The sequence below is a fragment of the Pelophylax lessonae genome (genome assembly GCF_965119305.1).
Source record: "Pelophylax lessonae genome assembly, chromosome: 10".
Lineage (NCBI taxonomy): Eukaryota > Metazoa > Chordata > Amphibia > Anura > Ranidae > Pelophylax > Pelophylax lessonae.
In genome coordinates, this window is record NC_138777.1 from 18,592,403 (window position 1) to 18,614,460 (window position 22,058).

At 45.4% G+C, this 22,058-nt stretch overlaps 1 protein-coding gene across 1 annotated transcript in view; it reads right to left on the bottom strand.

The window, feature by feature from the left end:
* UEVLD (UEV and lactate/malate dehyrogenase domains) overlaps nt 1-21,374 on the bottom strand; it is a 47,619-nt gene extending 26,245 nt beyond the window's left edge. The window contains exons 1-4 of the mRNA XM_082269990.1: nt 21,312-21,374; nt 16,578-16,662; nt 15,064-15,129; nt 13,498-13,661 (exon numbers count right to left, since the gene is read on the bottom strand). Of these exons, the coding sequence (XP_082126116.1) occupies nt 13,498-13,661; nt 15,064-15,129; nt 16,578-16,662; nt 21,312-21,353 (357 nt within the window). The 5' untranslated portion in view covers nt 21,354-21,374. The remainder of the gene's footprint in view (nt 1-13,497; nt 13,662-15,063; nt 15,130-16,577; nt 16,663-21,311) is intronic.
* Nucleotides 21,375-22,058: the final 684 nt, after the last annotated feature.

A 22,058-nucleotide genomic window follows, 5' to 3' on the forward strand; every position in this document is an offset into this window, starting at 1 on the left:
CGCCATTCTGGATCCCCTGCAATCAGCATCATCCCTTATTGACAAAGATCTCCATTCTGGATCCCCTGCAATCAGCATCATCCCTTATTGACAAAGATCTCCATTCTGGATCCCCTGCAATCAGCATCATCCCTTATTGACAAAGATCGCCATTCTGGATCCCCTGCAATCAGCATCATCCCTTATTGACAAAGATCGCCATTCTGGATCCCCTGCAATCAGCATCATCCCTTATTGACAAAGATCTCCATTCTGGATCCCCTGCAATCAGCATCATCCCTTATTGACAAAGATCTCCATTCTGGATCCCTGCAATCAGCACCATCCCTTATCAACAAAGATCACTATTCTGGATCCCCTGCAATCAGCATCATCCCTTATTGACAAAAACCCCCATTCTGGATCCCCTGCAATCAGCATCATCCCTTATTGACATAGATCACCATTCTGGATCCCCTGCAATCAGCATCATCCCTGATCGACAAAGATCTCCATTCTGGATCCCCTGCAATCAGCATCATCCCTGATCAACAAAGATCGCCATTCTGGAACCCCTGCAATCAGCATCATCCCTTAACAAAGATCGCCATTCTGGATCCCATGCAATCAGCATCATCCCTTATCAACAAAGACCCCAATTCTGGATCCCCTGCAATCAGCATCATCCCTTATTGACATAGATCACCATTCTGGATCCCCTGCAATCAGCATCATCCCTGATCGACAAAGATCTCCATTCTGGATCCCCTGCAATCAGCATCATCCCTTATTGACAAAGATTGCCATTCTGGATCCCCTGCAATCAGCATCATCCCTTAACAAAGATCGCCATTCTGGATCCCCTGCAATCAGCATCATCCCTTATCAACAAAGATCTCCATTCTGGATCCCCTGAAATCAGCATCATCCCTTATTGACATAGATCACCATTCTGGATCCCCTGCAATCAGCATCATCCCTTATCAACAAAGATCGCCATTCTGAATCAATGCAATCAGCATCATCCCTTATCAACAAAGATCGCCATTGTGGATCCCCTGCAATCAGCATCATCCCTTATTGACAAAGATCGCCATTCTGGATCCCCTGCAATCAGCATCATCCCTTATTGACAAAGATCTCCATTCTGGATCCCCTGCAATCAGCATCATCCCTTATTGACAAAGATCTCCATTCTGGATCCCCTGCAATCAGCATCATCCCTTATTGACAAAGATCGCCATTCTGGATCCCCTGCAATCAGCATCATCCCTTATTGACAAAGATCGCCATTCTGGATCCCCTGCAATCAGCATCATCCCTTATTGACAAAGATCTCCATTCTGGATCCCCTGCAATCAGCATCATCCCTTATTGACAAAGATCTCCATTCTGGATCCCTGCAATCAGCACCATCCCTTATCAACAAAGATCACTATTCTGGATCCCCTGCAATCAGCATCATCCCTTATTGACAAAAACCCCCATTCTGGATCCCCTGCAATCAGCATCATCCCTTATTGACATAGATCACCATTCTGGATCCCCTGCAATCAGCATCATCCCTGATCGACAAAGATCTCCATTCTGGATCCCCTGCAATCAGCATCATCCCTGATCAACAAAGATCGCCATTCTGGAACCCCTGCAATCAGCATCATCCCTTAACAAAGATCGCCATTCTGGATCCCATGCAATCAGCATCATCCCTTATCAACAAAGACCCCAATTCTGGATCCCCTGCAATCAGCATCATCCCTTATTGACATAGATCACCATTCTGGATCCCCTGCAATCAGCATCATCCCTGATCGACAAAGATCTCCATTCTGGATCCCCTGCAATCAGCATCATCCCTTATTGACAAAGATTGCCATTCTGGATCCCCTGCAATCAGCATCATCCCTTATCAACAAAGATCTCCATTCTGGATCCCCTGAAATCAGCATCATCCCTTATTGACATAGATCACCATTCTGGATCCCCTGCAATCAGCATCATCCCTTATCAACAAAGATCGCCATTCTGGATCCCCTGCAATCAGCATCATCCCTTATTGACAAAGATCGCCATTGTGGATCCCCTGCAATCAGCATCATCCCTTATTGACAAAGATCGCCATTCTGGATCCCCTGCAATCAGCATCATCCCTTATTGACAAAGATCGCCATTCTGGATCCCCTGCAATCAGCATCATCCCTTATTGACAAAGATCTCCATTCTGGATCCCCTGCAATCAGCATCATCCCTTATTGACAAAGATCTCCATTCTGGATCCCTGCAATCAGCACCATCCCTTATCAACAAAGATCACTATTCTGGATCCCCTGCAATCAGCATCATCCCTTATTGACAAAAACCCCCATTCTGGATCCCCTGCAATCAGCATCATCCCTTATTGACATAGATCACCATTCTGGATCCCCTGCAATCAGCATCATCCCTGATCGACAAAGATCTCCATTCTGGATCCCCTGCAATCAGCATCATCCCTGATCAACAAAGATCGCCATTCTGGAACCCCTGCAATCAGCATCATCCCTTAACAAAGATCGCCATTCTGGATCCCATGCAATCAGCATCATCCCTTATCAACAAAGACCCCAATTCTGGATCCCCTGCAATCAGCAGCATCCCTTATTGACATAGATCACCATTCTGGATCCCCTGCAATCAGCATCATCCCTGATCGACAAAGATCTCCATTCTGGATCCCCTGCAATCAGCATCATCCCTTATTGACAAAGATTGCCATTCTGGATCCCCTGCAATCAGCATCATCCCTTAACAAAGATCGCCATTCTGGATCCCCTGCAATCAGCATCATCCCTTATCAACAAAGATCTCCATTCTGGATCCCCTGAAATCAGCATCATCCCTTATTGACATAGATCACCATTCTGGATCCCCTGCAATCAGCATCATCCCTTATCAACAAAGATCGCCATTCTGGATCCCCTGCAATCAGCATCATCCCTTATTGACAAAGATCGCCATTGTGGATCCCCTGCAATCAGCATCATCCCTTATTGACAAAGATCGCCATTCTGGATCCCCTGCAATCAGCATCATCCCTTATTGACAAAGATCGCCATTCTGGATCCCCTGCAATCAGCATCATCCCTTATTGACAAAGATCTCCATTCTGGATCCCCTGCAATCAGCATCATCCCTTATTGACAAAGATCGCCATTCTGGATCCCCTGCAATCAGCATCATCCCTTATTGACAAAGATCGCCATTCTGGATCCCCTGCAATCAGCATCATCCCTTATTGACAAAGATCTCCATTCTGGATCCCTGCAATCAGCACCATCCCTTATCAACAAAGATCACTATTCTGGATCCCCTGCAATCAGCATCATCCCTTATTGACAAAAACCCCCATTCTGGATCCCCTGCAATCAGCATCATCCCTTATTGACATAGATCACCATTCTGGATCCCCTGCAATCAGCATCATCCCTGATCGACAAAGATCGCCATTCTGGATCCCATGCAATCAGCATCATCCCTTATCAACAAAGACCCCAATTCTGGATCCCCTGCAATCAGCATCATCCCTTATTGACATAGATCACCATTCTGGATCCCCTGCAATCAGCATCATCCCTGATCGACAAAGATCTCCATTCTGGATCCCCTGCAATCAGCATCATCCCTTATTGACAAAGATTGCCATTCTGGATCCCCTGCAATCAGCATCATCCCTTAACAAAGATCGCCATTCTGGATCCCCTGCAATCAGCATCATCCCTTATCAACAAAGATCTCCATTCTGGATCCCCTGAAATCAGCATCATCCCTTATTGACATAGATCACCATTCTGGATCCCCTGCAATCAGCATCATCCCTTATCAACAAAGATCGCCATTCTGAATCAATGCAATCAGCATCATCCCTTATCAACAAAGATCGCCATTCTGGATCCCCTGCAATCAGCATCATCCCTTATTGACAAAGATTGCCATTGTGGATCCCCTGCAATCAGCATCATCCCTTATTGACAAAGATCGCCATTCTGGATCCCCTGCAATCAGCATCATCCCTTATTGACAAAGATCTCCATTCTGGATCCCCTGCAATCAGCATCATCCCTTATTGACAAAGATCTCCATTCTGGATCCCCTGCAATCAGCATCATCCCTTATTGACAAAGATCGCCATTCTGGATCCCCTGCAATCAGCATCATCCCTTATTGACAAAGATCGCCATTCTGGATCCCCTGCAATCAGCATCATCCCTTATTGACAAAGATCTCCATTCTGGATCCCCTGCAATCAGCATCATCCCTTATTGACAAAGATCTCCATTCTGGATCCCTGCAATCAGCACCATCCCTTATCAACAAAGATCACTATTCTGGATCCCCTGCAATCAGCATCATCCCTTATTGACAAAAACCCCCATTCTGGATCCCCTGCAATCAGCATCATCCCTTATTGACATAGATCACCATTCTGGATCCCCTGCAATCAGCATCATCCCTGATCGACAAAGATCTCCATTCTGGATCCCCTGCAATCAGCATCATCCCTGATCAACAAAGATCGCCATTCTGGAACCCCTGCAATCAGCATCATCCCTTAACAAAGATCGCCATTCTGGATCCCATGCAATCAGCATCATCCCTTATCAACAAAGACCCCAATTCTGGATCCCCTGCAATCAGCATCATCCCTTATTGACATAGATCACCATTCTGGATCCCCTGCAATCAGCATCATCCCTGATCGACAAAGATCTCCATTCTGGATCCCCTGCAATCAGCATCATCCCTTATTGACAAAGATTGCCATTCTGGATCCCCTGCAATCAGCATCATCCCTTAACAAAGATCGCCATTCTGGATCCCCTGCAATCAGCATCATCCCTTATCAACAAAGATCTCCATTCTGGATCCCCTGAAATCAGCATCATCCCTTATTGACATAGATCACCATTCTGGATCCCCTGCAATCAGCATCATCCCTTATCAACAAAGATCGCCATTCTGAATCAATGCAATCAGCATCATCCCTTATCAACAAAGATCGCCATTGTGGATCCCCTGCAATCAGCATCATCCCTTATTGACAAAGATCGCCATTCTGGATCCCCTGCAATCAGCATCATCCCTTATTGACAAAGATCTCCATTCTGGATCCCCTGCAATCAGCATCATCCCTTATTGACAAAGATCTCCATTCTGGATCCCCTGCAATCAGCATCATCCCTTATTGACAAAGATCGCCATTCTGGATCCCCTGCAATCAGCATCATCCCTTATTGACAAAGATCGCCATTCTGGATCCCCTGCAATCAGCATCATCCCTTATTGACAAAGATCTCCATTCTGGATCCCCTGCAATCAGCATCATCCCTTATTGACAAAGATCTCCATTCTGGATCCCTGCAATCAGCACCATCCCTTATCAACAAAGATCACTATTCTGGATCCCCTGCAATCAGCATCATCCCTTATTGACAAAAACCCCCATTCTGGATCCCCTGCAATCAGCATCATCCCTTATTGACATAGATCACCATTCTGGATCCCCTGCAATCAGCATCATCCCTGATCGACAAAGATCTCCATTCTGGATCCCCTGCAATCAGCATCATCCCTGATCAACAAAGATCGCCATTCTGGGACCCCTGCAATCAGCATCATCCCTTAACAAAGATCGCCATTCTGGATCCCATGCAATCAGCATCATCCCTTATCAACAAAGACCCCAATTCTGGATCCCCTGCAATCAGCATCATCCCTTATTGACATAGATCACCATTCTGGATCCCCTGCAATCAGCATCATCCCTGATCGACAAAGATCTCCATTCTGGATCCCCTGCAATCAGCATCATCCCTTATTGACAAAGATTGCCATTCTGGATCCCCTGCAATCAGCATCATCCCTTATCAACAAAGATCTCCATTCTGGATCCCCTGAAATCAGCATCATCCCTTATTGACATAGATCACCATTCTGGATCCCCTGCAATCAGCATCATCCCTTATCAACAAAGATCGCCATTCTGGATCCCCTGCAATCAGCATCATCCCTTATTGACAAAGATCGCCATTCTGGATCCCCTCCAATCAGCATCATCCCTTATTGACAAAGATCGCCATTCTGGATCCCCTCCAATCAGCATCATCCCTTATTGACAAAGATCTCCATTCTGGATCCCCTGCAATCAGCATCATCCCTTATTGACAAAGATCTCCATTCTGGATCCCTGCAATCAGCACCATCCCTTATCAACAAAGATCACTATTCTGGATCCCCTGCAATCAGCATCATCCCTTATTGACAAAAACCCCCATTCTGGATCCCCTGCAATCAGCATCATCCCTTATTGACATAGATCACCATTCTGGATCCCCTGCAATCAGCATCATCCCTGATCGACAAAGATCTCCATTCTGGATCCCCTGCAATCAGCATCATCCCTGATCAACAAAGATCGCCATTCTGGAACCCCTGCAATCAGCATCATCCCTTAACAAAGATCGCCATTTTGGATCCCATGCAATCAGCATTATCCCTTATCAACAAAGACCCCAATTCTGGATCCCCTGCAATCAGCATCATCCCTTATTGACATAGATCACCATTCTGGATCCCCTGCAATCAGCATCATCCCTGATCGACAAAGATCTCCATTCTGGATCCCCTGCAATCAGCATCATCCCTTATTGACAAAGATCGCCATTCTGGATCCCCTGCAATCAGCATCATCCCTTATTGACAAAGATCGCCATTCTGGATCCCCTGCAATCAGCATCATCCCTTATTGACAAAGATCTCCATTCTGGATCCTCTGCAATCAGCATCATCCCTTATTGACAAAGATCTCCATTCTGGATCTCCTGCAATCAGCATCATCCCTCATCGACAAAGATCTCCATTCTGGATCCCCTGCAATCAGCATCATCCCTTATTGACAAAGATCGCCATTCTGAATCAATGCAATCAGCATCATCCCTTATTGACAAAGATCGCCATTCTGGATCCCCTGCAATCAGCATCATCCCTTATTGACAAAGATCTCCATTCTGGATCCTCTGCAATCAGCATCATCCCTTATTGACAAAGATCTCCATTCTGGATCTCCTGCAATCAGCATCATCCCTCATCGACAAAGATCTCCATTCTGGATCCCCTGCAATCAGCATCATCCCTTATTGACAAAGATCGCCATTCTGAATCAATGCAATCAGCATCATCCCTTATTGACAAAGATCGCCATTCTGGATCCCCTGCAATCAGCATCATCCCTTATTGACAAAGATCTCCATTCTGGATCCTCTGCAATCAGCATCATCCCTTATTGACAAAGATCTCCATTCTGGATCTCCTGCAATCAGCATCATCCCTCATCGACAAAGATCTCCATTCTGGATCCCCTGCAATCAGCATCATCCCTTATTGACAAAGATCGCCATTCTGAATCAATGCAATCAGCATCATCCCTTATTGACAAAGATCGCCATTCTGGATCCCCTGCAATCAGCATCATCCCTTATTGACAAAGATCTCCATTCTGGATCCCTGCAATCAGCATCATCCCTTATTGACAAAGATCTCCATTCTGGATCCCCTGCAATCAGTATCATCCTGTATCTACAAAGGCTCCAACCAGTGTTGTCAGCCCAGCCTGCCTGTGGAACTCCCCCTATCCCTGCCCCCCTCTTTCCTTCCTCACATACATATAAGACGATTTATTTCTCAAAAAATGAATGCTGCAGCTCTGAGTCTATCTACACACTGAGTGCATTGGAAAAGGCTCTCGAGAGATGTAGTTCTGGTGGCATCCAAAACAAACAGGAATAAACCTCCCAGAAGTTGCTCCTGCAAAAATTTTACAAACCCGGTGCTAATTTTGACCTCTAGCTGTCCACGTAACGCATGTGCGCTGCGGCAAAGAGGGTGAGCTTTAACGCCCACGCACCTCAGTTCAGAATCCATGGGGGGGCGGAGCTTCCTGTGCTGGAGGCGCGCTCCTAGCACAGCGCTAGAGATGTCAAAGACAGCTCCTGGTCCATACTAATGATGATGTGATCATTGCAACAGCCAATCAGGTGTACAGACCCCGATAAAGGGACGTTGGGCCTGGGTGTAAAGAAAGAAATAAAAGCAGTTTATTCTGGGGAAACACAGTGAAAGAACCCAAAAAATGTACGGATATAATCCAGAGGGGGAAGGGGAGAGTAAATCTGGGTCATGGCTGGACATACAGTTTAGTATTTGAAGAATGTATAAAATATGTACGTTAGGAATTTGACAATAAAGTTATTTATAGTTTTTTGTTTTTATATATAGAATATATATACACATATATATATATATACACACACACTTCCCTATCAAGCCAAGTCCAAACCTGCAATACCAGTCCAGCCAGTGACTCAGTGAAACTAATGACAGGTCTGGTCATGTGATACTCCCTGGTCATGTGACAGGCTGTACTGTGCAGGGTGACACACAAGGCAGAAGATTGACCGCAGCCACCACTGCCTATACCAGGGTTTCTCAACCTTTTTTCAGTCAAGGCACCCTTAAAAAACTATGGTCAGTCCCGAGGCACCCTTTAAAATTATGGATAGTATTGAGGCACCCTTAAAAAACTATGGACAGTCTCGAGGCACCCTTAAAAAACTATGGACAGTCCCGAGGCACCCTTTAAAAACTATGGACAGTCCCGAGGCACCCTTTAAAATTATGGATAGTATTGAGGCACCCTTAAAAAACTATGGACAGTCTCGAGGCACCCTTAAAAAACTATGGACAGTCCTGAGGCACCCTTAAAAAACTATGGACAGTCCCGAGGCACCCTTAAAAAACTATGGACAGTCCCGAGGCACCCTTTAAAATTATGGATAGTATTGAGGCACCCTTAAAAAACTATGGACAGTCTCGAGGCACCCTTAAAAAACTATGGACAGTCCCGAGGCACCCTTAAAAAACTATGGACAGTCCCGAGGCACCCTTAAAAAACTATGGACAGTCCCGAGGCACCCTTAAAAAACTATGGACAGTCCCGAGGCACCCTTAAAAACTATGGACAGTCCCGAGGCACCCTTAAAAAACTATGGACAGTCCCGAGGCACCCTTAAAAAAATATGGACAGTCCCGAGGCACCCTTAAAAAACTATGGACAGTCCCGAGGCACCCTTAAAAAACTATGGACAGTCCCGAGGCACCCTTAAAAAACTATGGACAGTCCCGACTCCCGAGGCACCCTTTAAAAACTATGGACAGTCCTGAGGCACCCTTTAAAAACTATGGACAGTCCCAAGGCACCCTTTAAAAACTATGGACAGTCCAGAGGCACCCTTTAAAATAATGGATAGTATTGAGGCACCCTTAAAAAACTATGGACAGTCTCGAGGCACCCTTTAAAAACTATGGACAGTCTTGAGGCACCCTTTAAAAACTATGGACAGTCCCGAGGCACCCTTTAAAAACTATGGACAGTCCCGAGGCACCCTTAAAAAACTATGGACAGTCCAGAGGCACCCTTTAAAATTATGGATAGTATTGAGGCACCCTTTAAAAACTATGGACAGTCCAGAGGCACTCTTTAAAAACTATGGACAGTCCCGACTCCCGAGGCACCCTTTAAAAACTATGGACAGTCCCGAGGCACCCTTTAAAATTATGGATAGTATTGAGGCACCCTTAAAAAACTATGGACAGTCTCGAGGCACCCTTAAAAAACTATGGACAGTCCTGAGGCACCCTTAAAAAACTATGGACAGTCCCGAGGCACCCTTAAAAAACTATGGACAGTCCCGAGGCACCCTTTAAAATTATGGATAGTATTGAGGCACCCTTAAAAAACTATGGACAGTCTCGAGGCACCCTTAAAAAACTATGGACAGTCCCGAGGCACCCTTAAAAAACTATGGACAGTCCCGAGGCACCCTTTAAAAACTATGGACAGTCCCGAGGCACCCTTAAAAACTATGGACAGTCCCGAGGCACCCTTAAAAAACTATGGACAGTCCCGAGGCACCCTTAAAAAAATATGGACAGTCCCGAGGCACCCTTAAAAAACTATGGACAGTCCTGAGGCACCCTTAAAAAACTATGGACAGTCCCGAGGCACCCTTAAAAAACTATGGACAGTCCCGAGGCACCCTTAAAAAACTATGGACAGTCCCGACTCCCGAGGCACCCTTTAAAAACTATGGACAGTCCTGAGGCACCCTTTAAAAACTATGGACAGTCCCAAGGCACCCTTTAAAAACTATGGACAGTCCAGAGGCACCCTTTAAAATAATGGATAGTATTGAGGCACCCTTAAAAAACTATGGACAGTCTCGAGGCACCCTTTAAAAACTATGGACAGTCTTGAGGCACCCTTTAAAAACTATGGACAGTCCCGAGGCACCCTTTAAAAACTATGGACAGTCCCGAGGCACCCTTAAAAAACTATGGACAGTCCAGAGGCACCCTTTAAAATTATGGATAGTATTGAGGCACCCTTTAAAAACTATGGACAGTCCAGAGGCACTCTTTAAAAACTATGGACAGTCCCGACTCCCGAGGCACCCTTTAAAAACTATGGACAGTCCCGAGGCACCCTTTAAAAACTATGGACAGTCCCAAGGCACCCTTTAAAAACTAGGGACAGTCCCAAGGCACCCTTTAAAAACTAGGGACAGTCCCAAGGCACCCTTTAAAATCGATGGTCAGTCCCGAGGCACCCTTTAAAAATTAAAGGACACTTTCGAGTCACCCTTTAAAATAATGGATAGTATTGAGGCACCCTTTAAAAACTATGGACAGTCTCGAGGCACCCCACTCTAAAATGTAAAAGCTATTCTAAGAGTTTTACATAATGCAGCAACATTTACAAGTCCAAGCAGGAAACCCAACATTAGAGGTGATTTATTCTTCCAAAGCAAATTCACCTTTGCAAACTGGTACAGACTAGTATCCCATAGTTTCTCCTCTTCCCTCAGTTTTTCTCCATCGCTCAGCTAATGTTGATGAAGAGGGGCAGGGGAGGGTCAAGAAAGGATGCTATGCAGGCAACTGACATCCTCTTCATCAACTGATGATGCCATTGGTCATTAGAACACCGGCAGCTAGAAGGTTATATTGGTGCGCAATGAAAACCTGTAACTTAATGTAACTTAAAAAGGGCAGCCTTCTTCCACACGCTGGCTTGTATACAATTTTTGGGCAATTTTTTGACCAAGGCACCCCTAAAGAAACCCCAAGGCACCCCAGGGCGCCTAGGCACCTTGGTTGAAAAAGGTTGGCCTATACTGAGGATTATAAAGAGGATCTCTGGATTAGACAAAAAAAAAGTCAATATCTTGTATTGGGTGTACATTATGGGGGAAAATTACTGAAACTGGAGAGTGCAAAATCTGGTGCAGCTCTGCAAAGAAACCAATCAGCTTCCAGGATTTATTGTCTAAGCTTAACCACTTGTTGACCGCCCCACGCAGATTTACTGCGGCAGGGCGGCTCGGCTGCTCATAATTACGTAGATCTACGTGGTTATGTGCACGCGGTTTTGGCGGTGCGCACATGCCGACGAGTTGCGCTCCCGCTGTGATTAGACACAGCTGGAGGCAGACCATGGAAGGAGAGGGCTCGATCGCCACCGGCCTTCTGCGATCATCAGAAACACTGACAGGAGAGCCGCCTGGAATGTAAACAATGCAAGACGGCTCTCCTGTCAGAGGCAGGGGAAAAAATTGCGTGATTCAGCTAAGCTGAATCACCGATCTCTCTGTGCCTCTGTTCAATCCATCCCCCCCCCCCACAGTTAGTAAGCACATCTAGGGACACACATTTAACCCCTTGATCACCACCAGTGTTAGCCCCTCCCATGCCAGTGTCATTTACACAGTGACAGTGCATATTATTTAGCACTGATCACTGTATTAATGTCACCGGTCCCCAAAAAAGTGTCACTTAGTGTCAGATTTGTCCGCCGCAATGTCGCAGTCCCGCTAAAAATCGCTGATCGCAGCCATTACTAATAAAATAAAAAGTCCATAAATCTATCCCGTAGTTTGTAAATGCTATAACTTTTGTACAAACCAATCAATATACACTTTTTGGGATTTTTTTTTAACCAAAAATATGTAGCAGAATACAAATTGGCCTAAACTGATGAAAAAAAAATAAAATAAAAAATGTTTTTCTTACATTTATTTTATTGGGAATTTTTTGTAGCAGAAAGTAGAAAATATTGGTATTTTTTCAGAATTGTCGCTCTTTTTTTGTTTATAGCGCAAAAAAAAACAAAAAAAAAAAACGAAAAACCGCAGAGGTGATCAAATACCACCAAAAGAAAGCTCTGTTTGTGGGGAAAAAAAGGACATTAATTTTATTTAATAATAAAATAAAATAAAAAAAAATAAAATATTAATTTTAAAAAATAAAATAAAAAAATAAAAATAAAATATTCATTTTATTTTCATACAGCGTCGCACGACCGCGCAATTGTTAGTTAAAGCAGCGCAGTGCCGAATCGAAAAAAAAAAAGCCTGGTCAATAAGGGGGTTGAAGTGGTTAATTGAACAAGCTGAAGTTAGAAGCTGATTGGCCCCCACGCCCAGCTGCACCAGATTCTGAGTGATCCAGTATTAGTAAATCTCCTCCTCTGTGTCCCGTAGACCAGAGTGCACAATGCAGCAGCAGGCAATACCGATCTGAAATCATCTTTCACTATCCCGCCTACCATCACCTAACTTCTGATTGGTTGCTCTGCCTTCTAGACATTTATTCCAACAGTCTGTTACTGTAATGTTCTGGTACCTTTGGTACCCTTATTCCACTTTCCAATTCCGTGTATGCGTCCCACCATTCTCTTCTGGTAGGTGCGCATACACCTTTAAGACCGATGCTGTCATCACTGAGCGCCGCAGAGCGGCTATTTCAACCGCCGGCGTTCTCACTCACATCGTTCGTTCAACCTGCCGTGAAGCTCATATGCTTACAAGCGTACCTCGCTGTCGGAACCTCGCTGCTGATCCCTGTATCCCGCTACCGGATCACTTGCTCATACCGAACCTCTCTACTACTGCTTGCTATTAGTGATAAGTACCCCGCAGGGGAATCCTCCATAACCTTCCTACCAAGCTTACACTATCTAGCTCTGCATATTAAGGACTATTACTAACATCTATCCTTGCACTGGGTTAGTCTCTCTTGTATGTCATCTGCTATCCTACCACCTACTACCATACATGATTGCTAACCTATCTGCATCCCACCTGCTACCATCTATACTCTCATGAACATTCCTCTCAAGTGTTTGTCTCCTGTTGTCTCCATTCAAACCTGTCTCTCTAGCTCATCATCACTATACTGCAATATACATATCACTCTAGGAACATCTTATTGAGTGTGTATATTTGTATGCTGAATCAGACAGACCACAGTGATGAGTCTTGGGAGTTGGGATTGGTATTTCAACATATCTCTGCATGACTACTGAGTGGAGTTTTTCTGCAGCTGCAAATCCATCTTGTTCAAAAAACGCAGGAGCGTTACACTTACATGGCTCCAGTTCTGGAGGTACGGCAGATACATCCTTCCCTGGGCATCTATGTGTTTGCCCACCCGGATGCCCATGGCGTCGGTGGGTTTCAGGAAGCAGAGCGGGGGAGCGAAGGGGTGCGAGTCCAAGAGCCAGAGACAGATCGGGATGTTGTAAGAGTTCCCTGCAAAATAAAATGTTAAAGCAGTATTACACCTAAAAGCAAAAAATAATTATATGGCAGATTACCAATTCTTACATGTGACGGCTGCATTCACTGTCTTCTTTTTTTTTTTTTTACAGTGAAACATCTTTAATGTATTTAGGGTACAATTAGACACCCCAATAAATATTCTTTCACACAGAGTGCAGGAAAGATTCGCAGAGTTCAGGATGGACATAGAGCCAGTTCAGATGTCTTTACTGGTCATTCTCATACATGGCAAGGACCTTCTTCTTCAATCTCTCATGTTCTCTTGTCCCCCAGTTGTAGGTTATATATGCCAAAGCAAAGGGTGGCACTACGGTCAGGAAGCTTGATGCAAACCTCCGCCAAAAATTGGGAACGCCTTTTGAAAAAAGATGGGCAAATGCCCTCTGCTCAAAAGGACAATGACACGGGTTGTTTTTCAGGGCTTGGGCTTGGCCCCTTAGTTCCAGTGAAGGGAATTCTTAAGGCGTCAGCATACCAAGACATGTTGGACAATTTCATGCTCCCAACTTTGTGGGAACAGTTTGGGGATGGCCCCTTCCTATTCCAACATGACTGCACACCAGTGCACAAAACAAGGTCTATAAAGACATGGATGAGCGAGTTTGGGGTGGAGGAACTTGACTGGCCTGCACAGAGTCCTGACCTCAACCCAAGGGATGAATTTGAGCGGAGACTGCGAGCCAGGCCTTCTCATCCAGCATCAGTGCCTGACCTCACAAATGCGTTTCTGGAAGAATGGTCAAACATTCCCATAGACACTCCTAAACCTTGTGGACAGCCTTCCCAGAAGAGTTGAAACTGTTATATCTGCAAAGGGTGGGCCAACTCAATATTGAACCCTACGGACTAAGACCGGTATGCCATTAAAGTTCATGTGTGTGTAAAGGCAGGCGTCCCGATACTTTTGGTAATATAGTATATATATATATATATAAATATAGATAGAGATGCCATAAAGTTCATGTGGGTGTAAAGGCAGGCGTCCCAATACTTTTGACAATAGTGTATTTAATAAAAGTTGATCCAAAAAGATTTAAAGTGACAAATAACATGAAACGTGAAATCTTCTAGGGGGGTTTTAGTGATTGGGCGTACATCTTCTTTAATCTGGAAATGATAATCCCTCCCCCACACAGGCGGGGGATGGGTAATGACGGTGATGGAGACGGTTGTCAGCCTCCTTCCAGCCCAGGAGGTCAGATGACACCAATAAATGTAATGAGGGTAAAGGGGAAATATTGATGTGTCACGTGACTTTTATATTAAATCATATCAAAATAAATTTGGGTACTTTTTGTATAATTTTTCCATCAAAATTAATAATAAAAAGAATTCAAAATCTTTATGAACCAAAAAAAAAAAAACTTCTTACCCTGAAATTTCATGGGAACCGTCCCGGAGAGGTTCAGGAGGTCTTTCTGTGAACCGTCTTTAAACGCTGAAAAAAAAAAAAAAAACCACAATCATTAGACACGCCCACCGCAACAATCGATCAATCAGCAGGATTCAGACTATAAACTGACGCTTGTTACATTGTAGCGATCCTTTTAGGGCTCCTTATACTTGCTTTGATTTCAGCAGGCTTCTCTGATGCTTTAATGAAGCTTGGCAAATGCTCTGTGTGTTGATTTTCTGTTTTAAAGAGGCCCAGTAGAACCCCATATCTTAGTAGTACTCAGCAGATCCCTTGTTCAGCAGATCTCCAGCTCATTTCTACCCCCAGCTCTGCCAATCCCTCCGCTCAGTAGTAACCCCCAGCTCTGCCAATCCACTGCTCATTAGTAACCGCAAGCTCTGCCAATTCCTTGGCTCAGTAGTAACCCCCAGCTCTGCCGATCCCACCTGCTCAGTAGTAACCCCCATCTCTACCAATCCCCTGCTCAGTAGTAACCTCCAGCTCTGCCGATCCCCTGCTCAGTAGTGACCACCCCCAGCTCTGCCGATCCCCTGCTCAGTAGTAACCACCCCCAGCTCTGCCGATCCCCCGCTCAGTAGTAACCCCCAGCTCTGCTGATCTCTCCGCTCAGTAGTAACCCCCAGCTCTGCCAATCCCCCCGCTCAGTAGTAACCCTCCGCTCTGCCAATCCCCCATTCTGTAGTAACCCCCAGCTCTGCCAATCCTCAGCTCACTGGTAACCCCCCCCGCTCTGCAAATCCCCCGTTCAGTAGTAACCCCCAGGTCTGCCGATCCCCTGCTCAGTAGTAACCCCAGCTCTGCTGATCCCCTGCTCAGTAGTACCCCCAGCTCCCCTGATCCCCCTCTTACTAGTGACCCCCAGCTCTGCCGATCCCCTGCTCAGTAGGAACTCCCAGCTCTGCTGATCCCCTGCTCAGTAGGAACTCCCAGCTCTGCTGATCCCCTGCTCAGTAGGAACTCCCAGCTCTGCTGATCCCCTGCTCAGTAGTACCCTCAGCTCTGCCATCCCCCCCTGTTCAGTAGCAACCCCCTACTCTGCCAATCCCCCCGCTCAGTAGTAACCCCAGCTCTGCTGATCCCCTGCTCAGTAGTACCCCCAGCTCCCCTGATCCCCCTCTTACTAGTGACCCCCAGCTCTGCCGATCCCCTGCTCAGTAGGAACTCCCAGCTCTGCTGATCCCCTGCTCAGTAGGAACTCCCAGCTCTGCTGATCCCCTGCTCAGTAGTACCCTCAGCTCTGCCATCCCCCCTGTTCAGTAGCAACCCCCTACTCTGCCAATCCCCCCGCTCAGTAGTACCCCCAGGTGCCGATCCCCCGCTCAGTAGTAACCCCCAGCCACCACATCAAAGGACTAGCGAGCTGTATTTAAAAGTACATTTCTGTTCCGGGGATTTGATACGCTTTAATAAAATAATTGAGCAGAACTTTCTGAGTGCCTGTGTAACTCCGGAAGCCCTCATCCACTTACTGTATGTATCCATGGAGTAGATGAATCCTGGGAAGGCCTTGTAGACATCTCTCAGCTCTTCAACCGTCAGATCCCTGAACTTGTACTGTGATGAAAAATAATCTTGAATTACCGATTCTTACAATCAGCTTTGTCTTCAATAATTACATATTCAGCTTTATTACATCTGATGGTAGCCAAACACGCTTTGATTTTATCTGATCGATAAGCAATTTGATCAAAACTATTGAATCTGCAAACAATTGGCGAGCCACGACTTCCCTTCTGATCGATTTAGACTCAATTTTGTCTCAGATGTGATCAGACGGAGTTGATCGGCCAGAACTGGAAAATTATCAATCGTTTTGCATCGATCCGCAGCGCTGAGACACTTTGTTCATAAATATGATCGTAGTTTGATTGATCAGATTATGTGATCACACGGTAGAAACAGAGATGTGATCAATAAGTTACAATCTTATTTTAACCAGTGACGTCCACCCGGAAGGAAGAAAGTCCCGCCTGGTCCTCATTTGACTATGGGCTGGGCGGGACTTTCGTCGCTCCAGGTGGATGTCATATGATGTCCTTCCAGACAGCCGATGACTACTATACTGGCCCGCTGCCAGTACCATGTGATCCCTGTGACCAATCACAGCAGATCACATGACAATTGTACACAATGGATGGTTTCTGTTAATGCCATTCATTGCATACAATTGTGTTCCTAGCGGTGATTGGTCACAGTGATAACATGGTACAGACAGAGCCGATCACAAAAAAATCAAAAAACAAACACAAGGGTGCACTGGCCTAGTGCATTATCCTCCACAAAGATTTTATTTGTTAAAAGGTATAAAAATACTCACAAACAAGTTCTTGGTACAAGCATATCAAATGGATGTATTGCTCTGTTTCGAGGCTCTGAGGAAGAGGCGAAGCCTCGAAACACGTAAGCCTTTAACCACTTGCCGACCGCCGCACCACTATCTACGTCGGTGGTCAGCCCCTCACAGGCAAAGTGACGTAGGGCTACGTCACTAGCTTGTGAGGGTCTAGGGAGCGAGCGCGCGCCCCCGGAGGCGCGCTCCCGCGTGGTCACGGACCCCCCCGCGCGTGTGACCGGTGGACCCGATGTTCGCCGGTCACTCTGCGATCGGCGGGGGAGAGGGAGAAAGTCAGGCGGCTTGTGTAAACAAGCTGCCTGTCATTCTCCCCTGTGTATGAAGGATGATCATACGGTTCTACTATGTAGAACCGTTGATCACTCTTCATACATCTGAAGCCACAGCCAATCACAGTAGAAAGCACGCCCCTAGGGACACACATAGCCCCTCCTTTTAAAAAAAAAAAGTTAACCCTTTCACTGCCAGTGTATTTTTACAGTAACAGTGCATATGTATAGCACTGATTACTGCAGAAATGTCACTGGTAACCCCAAAAGTGGCAAAAATGTCAGTCAAGGGTCCGATCTGTCCGCCGCAATGTCGCAGTACCGAAAAAAAAAAAAAAAAACGCAGATCGCCGTCATTACGCGTTAAAAAAAAAAAACAACAAAAATGACAAAAATCTTTCCCTTTGTTAGTAAACGCGATAACTTTTGCGCAAACCAATCAAAATACGCTTTTTGCGATTTTTTTTTTACCAAACATATGTAGCATAAAACAAATTGGCTGAGAATGTTAAAAAATTTAGATTTTTACATTTTTTTGGGGGGGAATTTCATATAAAAAAATGTGAAAAATATTGCTATTTTTGCAAAATTTACGCTCTTTTTTTGTTTATAGCGCGTGATCAAAAAATCGCACAGGTGATCAAATACCACCAAAAGAAAGCTCTGTTTGTGGAAAAAAAAGGACGTCAAATTCGTTTAGATACAGCGTCGCACGACCGCGCAATTGTCCGTTAAAGTCATGCAGTGCCGAATCGCAAAATACCCCCTGGTCAGGAAGGGGGTAAAATCTTCCGGGGCTTAAGTGGTTAAGCTCCAGACGACGATACACCCTTTGGTTCGGATGCTGATGGCAATAGATCCATTTGATCCAATACATCCAATTAGAGGATAATGCACTAGGCCGGTGCACCCTTGTGTTTGTTTTTTGATTTTATCTCAGACTATCCTGGTCTTGTAAGGGGCTGCAAGGCCCGAAGCATTCAAGAGCAGCCAAGTAGAAGGTCTTTGGTAGCCTCAGGGGGTGTGGCTGGATGTGGTTAGAAGACGACCTCTCAGAGCGCAGGAGATACCAATTTTTTTTGGTTTAGGGCCAATCACAGCCTATCTGTACCATGTAATAAGCTGTGGCCAATTATAGCAACACTCGCTGAGTTTCGTTCAGAAAAATAGTTGCTTATACCAATGAAATTCACTGGTATAGGCAATCATATTATAAAACAAAAAATAAAAACATAAAAAAAAAATACTGATCACAGTAGCAAAGTGTTACTATGGTAACACTGTATTGCTCTAGTCACCGTGTATAAAAAAAAAAAAAAAAAAATCGTAAAAAAAAAAAAAAAAAGATAAAGAAAATATGTAATAAAAAGAAAAAAAATAATTTTAAAATAGTGGAAATAAAATGTTACCAGTCAGTGTCCCTGATCACTGCCACACCAGTTATATGATAACTCTGTGCTAGTATGTAAAAAAAGATAAAATCGTGAAAATTGTTTTTTTTTTTTAATTTCTTTATTTTCCAAAAAATTGTGACAAAGAATTACAACTTCAAAAAACTCGCCATGCATGCCTCTTACTAAATACCTTGGACTGTCTGCTTTCCAAAAAGGTGCCATTTGAGGGTTATTTATATTTTACCGGCATTTTAGAGCCTCAAGAAATGAGAGTCCGTCAGTACATCATAATTGATCAATTTTCATGTATATATATATACCATAGATTGTAGACTCTATAACTTTCCTATAGACTAAATAATATACACTGATTCAGGTTATTTTCAACAAAGAAATGTAGCAGAATACAATTTGGCCTAAATTTATGAAAAATTAATATATATTTTTTTTTTTGAAAAATGAATATTTAATTCCAAAATTTTATAACAGAAAAAAAATGTGTTATTGTTTTCAAAATTGGTATTTTTTTTTTTTTTTTTATTTAGAAAAAAAAAAAACCCAGGGATGATTAAAGACCACCAAAAGAAATCTCTTATTTCTGTTAAAAAAAATGATAAAAATGTCATATGGGTACAGTGTTGCATGACCGCGCGATTGTCATTCAACTTGTGACAGCGCTGAAAGCGGACAATTGGCCTGGGCAGGCAGTGCCCGGTATTGAAGTGGTTAATTATCGATCACAATCCCTCTACCTGTTTGTAGAATATAGATCGAATGGGTTGTAGACTATAGATGAATTATTCCTATTAGAAGATATCGATGAAAAAAGAAAATCGATCATTATTGGAAGTTGTATGAAGAATCAGATATAGTGCACAGTTTCCCCGGTCATTGTGGATGGGACGCCTTAACGCCAACGCAGGGGAACGCTGGACATACCGCGTATTCGCATGTGCTGTAAAGATGTATTTGGGCCCCATAGAAAATAATTAGAGGAGGTCATGAAATAGTCCTGGCTGCGTCTAGAAAAATGCGATCTGTCGCAATTCAGAATAACCGTTAGTGAAAACCGCCAGTCCGCCTCACCCAAAGAGCTTTCACTCAAACTTTCCTGACCCTTTCCCAGAGTTTGTATCAAATGCCCTATGGATGGGCACTAACACCTGTGTCCATGGTTCTCCAAACACAATATGTCTACAATCGATTGATCAATATTGGTATAAAAGCTGATCAATCAGGTGGGACCACAATCAGGACCAGTACTGAGTCACATGATCAAAACTTCCAATGACTGACAAGAAGTTAAGAGTTACAGTGATCACAGCAGGGGGAGTTAGTAAGAGTGTAAGCTCTGTGGCAGTATAGGGGGAGGGGAAGTTGGTAGAGTGTCAGATCTGTGGCCCAGTACAGGGGGAGGGGGAGTTGGTAGTCAGCTCTGTGGCAGTACATTGGGAGGAGAAGTTGACAGAGTGTCATCTCTGTGGCCCAGTGCAGGGGGAGTTGGTAGAGTGTCAGCTCTGTGGGTCAGTAGAGGGGGAGTTGGTAGAGTGTCAGCTCTGTGGGTCAGTACAGGGGGAGGGGGAGTTGGTAGAGTGTCAGCTCTGTGGGTCAGTACAGGGGGAGGGGGAGTTGGTAGAGTGTCAGCTCTGTGGGTCAGTACAGGGGGAGGGGGAGTTGGTAGAGTGTCAGCTCTGTGGGTCAGTACTGGGGGAGGAGGAGTTGGTAGAGTGTCAGCTCTGTGGGTCAGTACTGAGGGAGGAGTGTGGGTCAGTACAGGGGGAGGGGGAGTTGGTAGAGTGTCAGCTCTGTGGGTCAGTACTGGGGGAGGAGTGTGGGTCAGTACAGGGGGAGGGGGAGTTGGTAGAGTGTCAGCTCTGTGGGTCAGTACAGGGGGAGGAGGAGTTGGTAGAATGTCAGCTCTGTGGGTCAGTACTGGGTGAGAGGGAGTTGGTAGAGTGTCAGCTCTGTGGGTCAGTACTGGGGGAGTTGGTAGAGTGTCAGCTCTGTGGCCCAGTACTGGGGGAGGAGGAGTTGGTAGAGTGTCAGCTCTGTGGGTCAGTACTGGGGGAGGAGGAGTTGGTAGAGTGTCAGCTCTGTGGGGGAGGGGGAGTTGGTAGAGTGTCAGCTCTGTGGGTCAGTACAGGGGGAGGGGGAGTTGGTAGAGTGTCAGCTCTGTGGGTCACTCACCTTGCCCAGCCGCGGTCGGATCAGCTCCACATTCAGCTCCATCTCCGGATCCTTCTTCCGGTTTCCTCCGACAATACAGCGGGACCAGGAGCAGGGAGGAGCCGCCCGACATCACTCAGAAGGCGGATCCCAAGGCCGCCCCGCCCAGAGGGGCAGACACATGAGATCCGATGTAACAGACCAGGAGTGAGGACGGTGTATATAGACTATAGTGGGTGGAGGATGCGTACACCGGTGCGGAGAATTCTGGTTCCTATAGCAGATAACTGATATGGTGTCAGTATTAACCCCACTAACTAGGGGCAATCGATGCAATAATAACCCTCAGCACTGGTTTTGGTGGGCGCCATATAACCCCCAGCACTGGTGTCGGTGGACTGAATATAACCCCCAGCACTGGTGTCGGTGGACGGAATATAACCCCCAGCACTGGTGTCAGTGGGCGCAATATAACCGCCAGCACTGGTGTTGATGGGCGCAATATAACCCCCAGCACTGGTGTTGATGGGCGCAATATAACCCCCAGCACTGGTGTTGGTGGATGGAATGTAACCCCCAGCACTGGTGGCGGTGGGCACAATATAACCGCCAGCACTGGTGTCGGTTGGCGCAAATTTAACCCCCAGCACTGGTGTCGGTGGGCGCAATATAACCCCCAGTACTGATGTCGGTGGGCGCAATATAACCCCCAGTACTGATGTCAGTGGACTGAATATGACCCCCAGCACTGGTGTCGGTGGGCGCAAT